This window comes from Mus caroli, unplaced genomic scaffold (assembly GCF_978045245.1).
Source record: "Mus caroli unplaced genomic scaffold, Mus_caroli_1 scaffold_19, whole genome shotgun sequence".
Lineage (NCBI taxonomy): Eukaryota > Metazoa > Chordata > Mammalia > Rodentia > Muridae > Mus > Mus caroli.
In genome coordinates this window covers 51,116,939-51,129,310 of record NW_028227274.1, presented here as the reverse complement: position 1 = coordinate 51,129,310, position 12,372 = coordinate 51,116,939, and the positions used below count along the sequence as shown (strand labels likewise).

The window sequence follows — 12,372 nt, the reverse complement described above, 5'->3', positions numbered from 1 at the left end:
CCAGAAGAGGGCGTCAGATCTCATTACAGATGGTTGTGAGCCACCATGTGGTGGCTGGAATTTGAACTCAGGACCTTTGGAAGAGCAGTCAGTGCTCTTAACTGCTGAGCCATCTCTCCAGCCCTGGAAAAAAAAAAAGCTTTTAAAACAGACAGACAGAGAGACAGACAGACAGAGAGACAGACAGACAGAGAGACAGACAGAGAATGTGATTCTCCTCATTCAGACTTCAGAACGGGGCGGGGAGGGGGTTGGGGGGACACTACTCATCAAACTCCAGAATAGGGAAATCTATAGAGATAGATAGTTGCTATGTTGCTATGTTAAGGTTAAAGGCTGGGAAAAGGGGACATGTAAAGGGTACAGAGATACAAGATTTCCTTCTAAAATAATGAAAATGGTAATAGATACACATATCTCACTAAACTAAAAACCTCTCAAGCGTACATACAAATGGGTGAACCATGAGCTGAACAGTCACCATGCTCTTTAGAAATTAGGTATAGACAAGCTTCATGGCTTGTGCTTGCAATGCTGGCAGGTGGGCGGCAGGAGAACTGCTGAGAGTCTATGGCCAGCCTAGGCTACACAAGTGAGACCTTTCTCAAAAACAAAAAGATTAGCACGACATCTCAATGAGTAGGATGCTTGCTGTCAAGCCTGATGACATTAGTTTGATCTGTAGAACCTATAGGGTGGAGACAACCAACCCCTAGAAGCTACACACACACACACACACACACACACAGAGAACAAACAAACCAGGACTTCCAGGTGAGCCAGAGGATCAGAAGGCCCATTAATTTGATAGTAAAAGAAAAAGAACACCGTGAAATATGTCTATTCCTGCAAGAGACAATTGCTATAAAGAATGTATTAAGCCAGGTACAATCTTTGAAAAGCAGGCAGAAGTGACTGTGACCAGTGTCCAAAAACTGGGGTTCCAAAAACACAGCTCTCAAAAGGCAGTGTCAACCATAGGGATGTGTCCCCCTACTGTTACCACAGTAACAGCTAGACTACCAAGGGCTGGACTCATCTTTGGAAGTGAGACCCAGGACTTCAGAGACTTAAGATCAGTCTTAGGAATATGAAGTCCACAGCACATCTGGGTCACTCTCTCCCACCCCCTCAATACATATAAAATTTTAAAATAGAAACAGGCACACTGGATTGAAAAACAGGATCCATATTATTTACTGCCTCCAAGAAATGTGCCTTACCATCAAAGACAGGGCAAATCCTGGGGTGAAAGGATGGATAAAGGTATTGCAAGCAAATGAAACTGAAAAGTAAGCAGATGTCACTCTTCTTTCTGACAGAGCAGAGGCTGAACCCAACTAGCCCAAAGAAATTAAAAAAAGCAAAAACCAAAAATCCACTTCAGAGTGATTAAGAAAACAATCCATCAAGTATACAATTTTAAACAAATATGCACAGAGCACAGGTGTGCCCAGTTTCACATAATACTAGGCCTGTAAGGTCAAGAGATTAACTCCAACTTAGTAACTGAATGATGTCAGTGTCCTATCCTCACCAATAAACAGGTCAACCAGACAAAAATATCTGTGTTTAATGATAGCATAGCTCAAATGGAACTAACAATCATCTAATAACATCCCACCCAAACACTGTAGAATGTACTTTCTTCTCAACAGCCCATGGAACGTTCTCTAAAACAAAAGGGCACAAGTCTCAACAAATACAGAAAAAACATTTCTTGTCTTTCACCAGATAAACATGGAATAAAAGCAGACACTATCATATGATGGTCATCAAAAAATATCAAAGACGGGCAAAGGCCATGGCTCAATTGGGCAAGTACTTCCTAACATGCACGGAGACCTGGATTTTAAGACCTATAACAGCATGAACTGGATGTAGTGGCAGAAACCTGTAATCCTAACACTCTGGAGGGAGAAGCAAGAGATCACAAATTCAAGGCCATTTATTTTAGCTACCTAGCAATTTGCCTGAGACTCTATCTCAGTCCACCACTCCCAACCCCTACCCGCCACTGCCAAAAAAATTTACTAAAAATCAAATGAAGATTTGGCATGTCAACGATCTATAGTACAGTAAAAGCAATCCTAAGGAGTTCACAGTTGCAAGCACCTGCATTATAAAGTCAGTGGGCAGGTACAGTGCTTCAGCAGGCATGCACACCTGTCACCAAGGCTGACAACGTGTTTGATTCTCAAGTGTATGTAATTCTGGAAGCAGAAAAAGGATTTCCCAAGTTGTTCTCTGACCTCCACGTGTGTACACACACACACTCACACAAACAATTTTTTTCTTTTTAAATTAAAGAGCAAGGCTCTAGAGATGACTAAGAGCACTTGGACTCAGTTCCCAGCACCCACACCATCAGGAAGCTCACAGCTACCTGTAACTCCACTTCCAGAAGATCCAATGGTCTTTTTGGCCTCTGAGGGCAACAAGTCTGGATGTGGTATGAAGACATAAATGCAAGCAAAGCAACCACACAATAATTTTTAAATTAAATAATAATAATAATAAAACCCTAAGGTCCACCTATTTGCTGCCAAGAAATGTGCCTCACTATCAAAGACAAATGAAACTTCAGAGTGAAAGAAAGCACAGGAAAACAGATTTCAAGGAAAGAAACAAGAAGTCAATGTGTTGCTCTGCTAAAGTCTGGCAAAATGGAATTCAAAGCAAAAGATAAAGTCACTTTATAGCCATGAGGGAGCAATCTACTAAAAAGACTTTACAATTTAACACAGGTGCAACCAACTCATACAACAAATATTACTAGATAGAAGATCAAATTAGCCCCAACACAATAATGGTGACTTTAACACACTGCTCTCACCAATAAGACAGGTCATCACACTAAGACAAACAAATGTGGAAAGGGAGAACCAATTCCCCAAAGTTGTTCACTTAGCTCTAAACACATACTGTAGCATGTGTTAACTATACACCCTGATACACACACAGACACAGACACACACACACACACACACACACACACACACACGAGTAAAATTTTAAAATAAGAATAAAGCTGGGCAGTGGTAGTGCATACCTTTAATCCTAGCATTCAGGAGGAAGAGGCAGGCAGATCTCTGAGTTCAAGGTCAGTCTAGTATACAGAGTAAATTCCAGAACAGCCAGGGACACACAGAGAAATACTATCTCAAAAAAACCAAATAAATAAATAAATAAACAAACAATTAATCAGTGACATCATAGATCAAGGGGCCCAAAAACCGAACATTTCATTCAAATATCACAGAATTCATTGTCTTCTAAGTTGCCCATGTAACTTTCTCTAAAATAGACCCTATTAGGACAAAGAGGGAAAATTGAAATAACTTTTTATTGTTTCCAATCTGGTCACAATGTAATAAAGGCAGAAATTAACAGCAAAAGAAACTACAGAAAAATGCATATGCTCATGGGAATTAAACAACACCCAACTAAATGATAAATAGATCTCCGAAGAAATCAAGAAAGAATTTTTTTTTTTGAATTAGTAGAATTGAATCAAGATGAAGAGAACATGTCAAACCCCATGGAATAAGATGAAAGCAGTCCTAAGAGGCAAGTCCAATAACTACCAGCATTTATATTTAAAGAAACAAAAAACAAAATCCAGAGGGCTCTCACACAACCTCAGCACTCTGAAAACACAAGAACAACACAAACCCAGTCAGTAGACTACAAGAACTAATATCAGCAAATAAATGACATAGAAAAAATTTTAAAATACAAAAAGTAAATCAATAAATGAAGAGTTGATTCTTTGAAAAGATACTAAGATTACCAAACATTTTAGTCAAACTAAAAGAACCAGAGAAAAACAAATTAATAAAATCAGAGATAAAAATGTAGACTACAACAAAAACCAATGAAAGTCAGAAAATCTGGGCTGACGATATGACTCAGCAGGTAAGGGGGCTCTCAGCCAAGCCCAACAACCTACCTAATAGAAAGTTTAGGACCAACATAGTAGACCTGACTGCCACACATGCACTGTTTGTAGCACACACCCCACACCCCAATACAATGGAAAAAATCTTTCATAAAATCATAAGGCTATATATTAAGAATGCATATTGGGGACTAGAAAGATGGCTCAGCAGATAAGAGCACTTGTCCTTCCAGGATCCATGTCTGGTGACTTCTAAGGCCTGTAACTCCAGATCCAAGAGATTTCATGTTTTCTCCTGGCCTTCACAGGAACACACACAACATTCACTCAAACAGGATAGCCAGGGCTATACAGAGAAATCCTGTCTCAAAGAAAAAACAAAAAACAAAGAAGAAGAAGAAGAAGAAGAAAGAAAGAAAGAAAGAAAGAAAGAAAGAAAGAAAGAAAGAAAGAGAGGGAGGGAGGAATTCCATGGCTCTTGGGCTGGAAAGATGGCTCAGTGGTTAAGAGCACCAACTGCTCTTCCGACATCCTCTTCTGGTGCATCTGAAGACAGCTACAGTGTACTTAGATATAATAATAAATAAATCTTTTTAAAAAGTTAAAAAAACGGGCTGGAGAGATGGCTCAGTGGTTAAGAGCACTGACTGTTCTTCAGAAGGTCCTGAGTTCAAATCCCAGCAACCACATGGTGGCTTACAACCATCCGTAGTGACATCTGACACCCTCTACTGGTGTGTCTGAAGACAGCTACAGTGTACTTACAATATATACAATAAATAAATAAATCTAAAAAAAAAAGTTAAAAAACAAAAAAAGGAATTACATGACTCTAGCTGCATAAGCAGCAGAGAATGTCCTAGTCGGTCATCAATGGGAGGAGAGGCCCTTGGTCCTGTGAAGGTTCTATGCCCCAGTATAGGGAAATGCCAGGACCAGGAAGCTGGAGTGGGTGGGTTGGGAAGTAGGGGGTGGGGGGAAAGGGGTAGGGGGTTTTTGGAGGGGAAACCAGGAAAGGGGATAACATTTGAAATGTAAATAAAGAAAATATCTAATAAAAATAAATAAAAAATTTAAAACTTATATTCCACTAAATTTGAAATCAAAAGGAAATTAATTTCTAAATGCATATGACTTACTGAAGTTAAACTAAGAAATCAATGACGTAACCATGTCTGAAAGAAGCAAGACTTAAACAGTAATAAAAATCTTCTAACTAAAAGAAATCTAGCCCCAGATGCATTCACTACAGAATTCTACCAAATTTTCCAGAAGAATCAACCACCATCATTCTCAAAGTATTCCATAAAATAAAGAAAGAATGCTCCCACACTCTCATGACTCCTGTGTTATGTTGTTGATGCCATAACCAGATAAAGACACAAGAGAAAAAGAAAATTACAGACCAGTCTCCCTGATGAACACAGACACAAAAATTCTCAATAAAATACTTGTAAACAAAATTCCAGATCACATCAAGAAGGTAACTCGGGGACCAGAGAAATAAGACAGATTCTATACGAGCATCTGTTGTTCCTCCAGGTCTCACCAACACCCACATGGTGACACCCACAACTACCCATAACTCTGGTTACTCCAGATGCCTTCTTCTGACCACCAAAGCCTTTTTCTGATACATACAGAAATGCAGGCCGAAAACAAACAACCCCAAAACTCATACACAGAAAATAAACTTAAAAATGATAATGATAATAATAATTCAGGCTGGAGAGGTGGCTCAGTGGTTAGGAGTACTTACTGCTCTTTCTTAAGAACTGGGTTCAATTCCCAGCAACCACATGATAGCTCACAACTGTCTGTAACCAGTTCCAGGGAATCCAACACCCTTTTCTGGCCTCCTTGGGCCCCCGCATGCATCAGTGTACACACATAATATTTTTTTTTTCAAAAAAAGTAATTCATCATGATCAAGTTGGCTTCATTTCAGATACAGGGATAGTTTAACATACAAATCAGTAAATATTATATATCACACGAATGGACTCAAGGAAAGAAATCACATGATCATTTCAAGAAATGAAGAAAAAAGGCTTTAAATAAAATACTCCATGATAAAAACCCAAAGAGACTAAAAAAAAATCATAACATAATAAAAGCTACATATAACAAACCTATAGCCAATATCACACTAAATGGAGAGAAAGAAATCCAAAGCATTTCTATTAGTGTCAGGAACAACAAGGACATCCACTTTCCACAAGGACTACTTTCCCCTTCAATACAGAGAGAGCTTCAAGTCTTGGCTGGAACAGTAAGTCATGAGAATGAATGAAAGGAATACAAGTAGCAAACAAGTCAAACTGTACTTACTTGAAAATGATACAATTTTTTTAATAGACCCTAAAGACTCCACCAAAAAAATTGTGGATCTGATAAACACTTCCAGCAATATGCAGGAGAAACTGATACACAAAGATCAATAGTTTTCTTATTAATTAATAACAACAAACATGCTAAGCAAGAAATCAGGGAAACAATAAACAATCCCATCACTATTCTCTAAAAATAAGTAAATATAAACATATCTTAGTATAAACCTAACCAAGAAAGTGAAGACTGCTACAAAAAAATACAAACAGTAAAGAAACAAACCTGAGGCACTAGGAAACAAGATGACTTCCCATACTCACAGGCAGAGCCACAGAATTACTATTTTTTTTGTTTTTGGTTTTTCGAGACAGGGTTTCTCTGTATAGCCCTGGCTGTCCTGGCACTCACTCTGTAGACCAGGCTGGCCTCAAACTCAGAAATCCTCCTGCCTCTGCCTCTCGAGTGCTGGGATTGAAGGTGTTCGCCACCACGCCCGGCTCCACAGAATTACTGTTATGAACAGGTTCAATGCAATCCCTAACAAAACTCCAGTAACATTCTCCACAGAAATATAAACAACACTGACATCCGTATGGAAGCACCAACAAACTGGATAGCAAAGCAAAGAGGAATGCCGCGACCACACCCGATTTCCAGTTATATTACACAACAAGGCACCAGCACAGAACAAGCACGTGCACAATGCAATAAACAGAGGGTCCAGCTATAATTCCATGCATCCACAGCCATCTGGTTTTTACATTTTTAAAAATTAACATTTATTAAGGATATGAGGGGCACATGCATGCCACAGTCCAAACAAGGGGGTCAGAGGGCAGTGTGTGACAAATTGTATCTTTATACATTAAGCCATCTCACCAGCACCCTGGCACCAGATTTACAACAAAAATGTCCAAACTAACTGAAAAGACAACCTCTTCAACAAATGGAAAATTGGCTCTTTACGTGGATATCTATTTCTCACCTTGTACAAAAACCAACTCCAAATACATTAAAGACCCTGAAGGGCTGAAACTGTTAGAGGAGAAATAGGGGAAATGCGGGCACAGCAAGGACTTTCTGAAAAGGAGCCCACTAACTCAGAAAACACCACCAACAACTCAGCAAGAGATTTCGGGAAACTCAAAAGCTTCTGCACAGCAATGGAAACATCCTGGGTAAAGAGCCAGGCTACAGAGCGGGAGGCCTTTATACACCAGACAGAGGATGCATATCCAGCACAGAGAACTCAAAAACACTCGAGAAACCAAACAAACATCCCAAGCAATAAACAGGCTAGCGGGCCAGGCATGGTGGTGCACACCTTCATTCCCAGTACTCAGGAGGCAGAGGCAGGGGGTTCTCTATGAGCTTGAGTTCGTTCTCTCTCTCTCTCTCTCTCTCTCTCTCTCTCTCTCTCTCTCTCTCTCTCTCTCTCTCTCACACACACACACACACACACACACACACACACACACACTACATATTTCCAGGTCAGCCAGAGCTACACAGTGAGAGCCTGTCTCAAAAGGAATAATACATAAGATTCTATGGTGTCAGCCGGGCGTGGTGGCGCACGCCTTTAATCCCAGCACTCGGGAGGCAGAGGCAGGCGGATTTCTGAGTTCGAGGCCAGCCTGGTCTACAAAGTGAGTGCCAGGACAGCCAGGGCTACACAGAGAAACCCTGTCTCGAAAAACCAAAAAAAAAAAAAAAAAAAAAAAAAAAAAAAAAGATTCTATGGTGTCCTATAGAAACATAATATGTACAACAATAAGACCCCTGGATAAATTATATCTCTAGTCAGAAGCACTGATCTGGGGCTAGTAATGTCACATCCAACCTAGTTACCAGACAAGTGGAAAAGTACCACAGTACCACTCTACAGCCAGGAGTTCCTTTTTGTTTGTTTGTTTTGTTTTCTCTGGGTAGCCCTGGTGGTCCTGGAACTCACTCTGTAGAGCAGGCTGGGCTCAAACTCAAGAGATCAGCCTGCCTCTGCCTCTTCGTGCTGGGACTAAAGTCCTGTGCCACCACCCTGTGGCTATTGTGGTACAAATTTGTAACGCTAGCACTCAGGCTCGGGCAAGAGGAACTAGCTCCATGTCAATCTAGGCTACAAAGAGAGACCTGGTCTCCAAAAGGGGGAAAAAGTGTCTGTTAACCATACAGAATTCCAGCCAGGTGCAGGCCCGTGTGCATGGACACTGGGGTCTGTCTTCTGCACTGAAGTGTAAGAAGTATCTTGTAAAGGAAGAGTGAAGCGACAGCACAGCACCCTGCATAGAGTGTCCCAAACATTTTCAAGGGGAAAAAAATGAACCTTGTATGCTAACCTGAAACTTTAAAAACTGAATCTAAAAACCTCAGCCACACCACTTTCCTAAAATGAATCCATAAGATGAGGGGTTTAGATCAACAACCAATTAACAACTTTATTTACAACGTTCACAGTATATTAGCCAAGATACGTTTATTCATAAAAAAACTTTGCAGACTTTCTCTGATACAGGATATAGTTTATTCTGTGTATTGTGACTAGAAAAGACAATTCAGGTTTTAGGACCCTGCAGACATGTTCAACACATGTTCAGAGACATAAAACATATCAAAGGTTATGAAGACACTAACTCCCCCTGCCTAGAAAATATATTCTACAAAGTAATTTTAACTAATTTTAGGAGATGAAGGTTTTGACAATGAGACCAGTATTAGCTGTATTAAGACACAAATATCCAAGATTTTGTTTAGAACATATCAACGGGGGCTGGAGAGATGGTTCAGCGGGTAAGAGCACTGACAGCTCTTCCAAGGTCCTGAGTTCAAATTCCAGCAACCACATGGTGGCTCACAACCACCCGCAATGAGATCTGACGCCCTCTTCTGGAATGTCTGAAGACAGCTACAGTGTACTTACATATGATAAATAAATTAATTAAATATATATATATATATATATATATATATCATCCGAGGAATGTATAATCTGTTGGAAAGTGGAATTTGGCTTCACCACTACAGATAAAATTATCCCGAAGTTTTCAGTTTCTGGTCATTGAAATCCAGATAATGGGTATTTTACAGCTATTTCCAACTGATTTGGTGCAGACTTGAACAAGCCAACAAAACTAATACTAAAGAACTTTATAAGAAAGTGGGGGGCGCCGGGCGTGGTGGCGAACGCCTTTAATCCCAGCACTTGGGAGGCAGAGGCAGGCGGATTTCTGAGTTCGAGGCCAGCCTGGTCTACAGAGTGAATTCCAGGACAGTCAGGACTACACAGAGAAACCCTGTCTTGAAAAAACCAAAAAAAAAAAAAAAAAAAAAGAAAGTGGGGGGCAGGTGAGATGGTTAAACTGGTAAAGGGGCTTGCCTACCAAGCCTGACAATGGTGTAAACAGAGAACCAACTCCCAAAAGTTGTTCTTTGATTTTTATAAGTGTGCGCGCGTACACACACACACACACTATACCTAATTTTAAAAAATCAGCTGAGGTAAACAATCTTCTGAGAAAAGTGCTTACATGCTTAAGATTATGGTTTCCGGTGTATGTGCTCTCATGCAATGTAAAGCAATTCAAAGGTGACTAGAAAAAGGCGGGCCAACACAGCTAAATTCAGTATTTTCTTTGACAAAAACAGGAACACTCAGCTACAGAGATCGCTGACCAAGCGAGAAAAGAGGAAAAAGGAGCGGAGATCTGTTTCTATTTCTCCCCTGGTAATTAAAAACCAGTTTCCTGGACTACTCCACCCTTCGAGTTTGTACTTCTCAAACATTACAGCCCCTACAAAGTCTAAAAACCCAAGCGTGGCTCACGTCGGCCAATCTCAGAACGTGGAAAAGGGAGCGAGGCAAGAAGATCAGAGGTTCAAAGCCATCCTCAGCTACATACCGAGATCGAATCCAGCCTGCACCGCAGGGACTCCTGCCTAAGCCAACTAACTCCAATGCATTCACCTACTCAAAACCAAGAGGCTCTTTAGCTGCAGGCGAACTAACCGTCCACGCAGGGCACGAACAGGGACCAGCGCACCCAGACCTCCCTGCCGACCCTCAAAGCCACTTAAGAGTTCACTTCCCGACTTCCTGGCTCTCCCGTGGCAGGGCACACCCTCCGGTGGGGCAGAGAAACAGGCATCTCAGCCCGGAGCTGCTGAAATCCCGGGGGAGCCGAGGTGGCCCCGGGGACCCGAGACAAGCCTTGCTCCTGCCTGGAGGAAGAGGCGCGGGTGACAGGAAAGGCCCGAGAGCCCGCCCGCCCGCAAGCACGGGTAGGTTGGCTTCCGTCCGTGGGTCCTGGCCCCTTGCAGATGGGGGGATCGGCTCGGGCCCCTTGACAGGCACCTGCGGTGCAGCCGGCGTCACAGGTGTCACCCGACCTGGCCTGGCCAAACCCGGGGGGGTGGGTGGGAAAGGGACAAGTCGCGGCAGGGGAGAGGCGAGACGCACGGCGCGGGCCTCCTCGCCGGGGGCCGTCTCACCTCAAGGGTGGAGACGGTGCTGGTGAACAGGTCCTCTCCGTCCTCCAGCTCCTCAAAGTCGGTGGGCTTCACGTCCCCCAGCGGAGGAGGCTCCCTCTCGGCCGCCATCTTCGCTGGCCTGGACGTCTGCAAGAGCCGGGGCCTCGCGGACCTGTCACGTGAGCACGCAAGGCTGGGCTGGCGCGCCGACCCGCCTCCCGGTCCGCCCCTCGGGCCCGCCCCCCCCGAGGCCCCGCCCCGTCCCGGGCTGCCAGCCCAACGCGAGGCCCCGCCCCCGACTGGGGCAGCGCTCGTTCTAGAGCTCCGAGCTGGCCCCGCCCCTTCACGATCCTCCAGCTCCCACATCTGTGTTTTGGCGTCCTTGCCTACATGCTGACCAGACTCAAAAATCTTATACTTGTTACTACAGGACTAGGAAGTAGAAGAGCTTGGACGTCTGTCTTTGAGCTTTGATTGAACACGGAGTCAGGGCAAGAAACACTCAAATGTTGCCAGAGGAGTCCAAAAGAACCTTCTGACACAATCCAAGTGTTCTCTTCCTATACTGTTCAATACAGTGGATACTGCACAGGACACCCGAGCTCTTGAAACGTGGCTAGTGTGAGGAACTGAGCTGTTTCATTTAATTTCAGTAAAGCTGGAGTTTGAGGGCTAGTCCATCTACTTATGTTTCTGAGTTTGAGCTCCAGCGAGGGGGCTTGCTCTCTCTGGCTTATGCCCTGTGGTTGTTTGAATGAAGACATTACCTCATAGGGACTCGAACCCTGGACTTCTGTAAAAGAAACAAGTGCTTTTAAATACTGAGCCATCCCTCTCTCCATATATATATACATATGTATATATATGTTAATTAAGGCAATATTAATAAACAGTAAACAAGAATAGAGAGAATTCAAAGCCAGGCATAGTAGTGCATGCCTTTAATCCTAGCATTCAGGAGGCAGAAGCAGGCAGCACTCTGAGTATGGGGCCAGCCTGGTCTACATAATGAGTTCTAGGATAGCTACAGCTGCACATAGAAACCCTGTCTCAAAAATAAATAAATAAATAAAATGTTTTTTTCTTTTCTTTCATAGTCAGGAATTACCATGTGACAACTTTTCTGGCCAGCCCATTTCCTGTACACAAAGTTGTATTAAATAAAATTTCCAGGAAAACATCTCTTCAGATTGCGCTCCTATACTAGACTGGATTAGACCAGACTAAAGCTCAAAATAGAGAGCAGGGGATACAATTCAGAGTTAGAGCACTTGCCTGGGGTGTGCAAGGCCCTGGACTGGGTTGCTGGTAGGAATTCTGGGGATCCCTGTCAGGGTGATGTTTGTTTCCAAGGAAATTGACCATTTCTTTAGGATTCTAAGTCTCATTAACAGAAGGATCCAAGAACAGACTCAGAAGATAGCTCCAGGACAATTTCATTTAGACTTTAATGAAAAACTTTTACAGGTAGGTAAGCTGTAACTTTTAGCAACTGCCTGGAGGAGGGAGATGAAAAAAAGAAAGGAAGGAAGGAAGGAAGGAAGGGAGGAAGGGAGGGAGGGAGGGAGGAAGGGAGGAAGGAAGGAAGGAAGGAAGGAAGGAAAATGTGTCTTTTTGAGTTAGGTACAGAAAGTAGCAGCATGGTAAACAAAGGTGGGGGCTGGGGAGATAGCTTC

General features: G+C 42.7%; 1 protein-coding gene across 1 annotated transcript in view; it reads right to left on the bottom strand.

Moving 5' to 3' along the window:
* The window catches only part of Snx2 (sorting nexin 2), a 47,003-nt gene extending 36,103 nt beyond the window's left edge, over positions 1-10,900 (bottom strand). The window contains exon 1 of the mRNA XM_085833582.1: positions 10,718-10,900. Within this exon, the coding sequence (XP_085689708.1) occupies positions 10,718-10,825 (108 nt within the window). The 5' untranslated portion in view covers positions 10,826-10,900. The remainder of the gene's footprint in view (positions 1-10,717) is intronic.
* Positions 10,901-12,372: the final 1,472 nt, after the last annotated feature.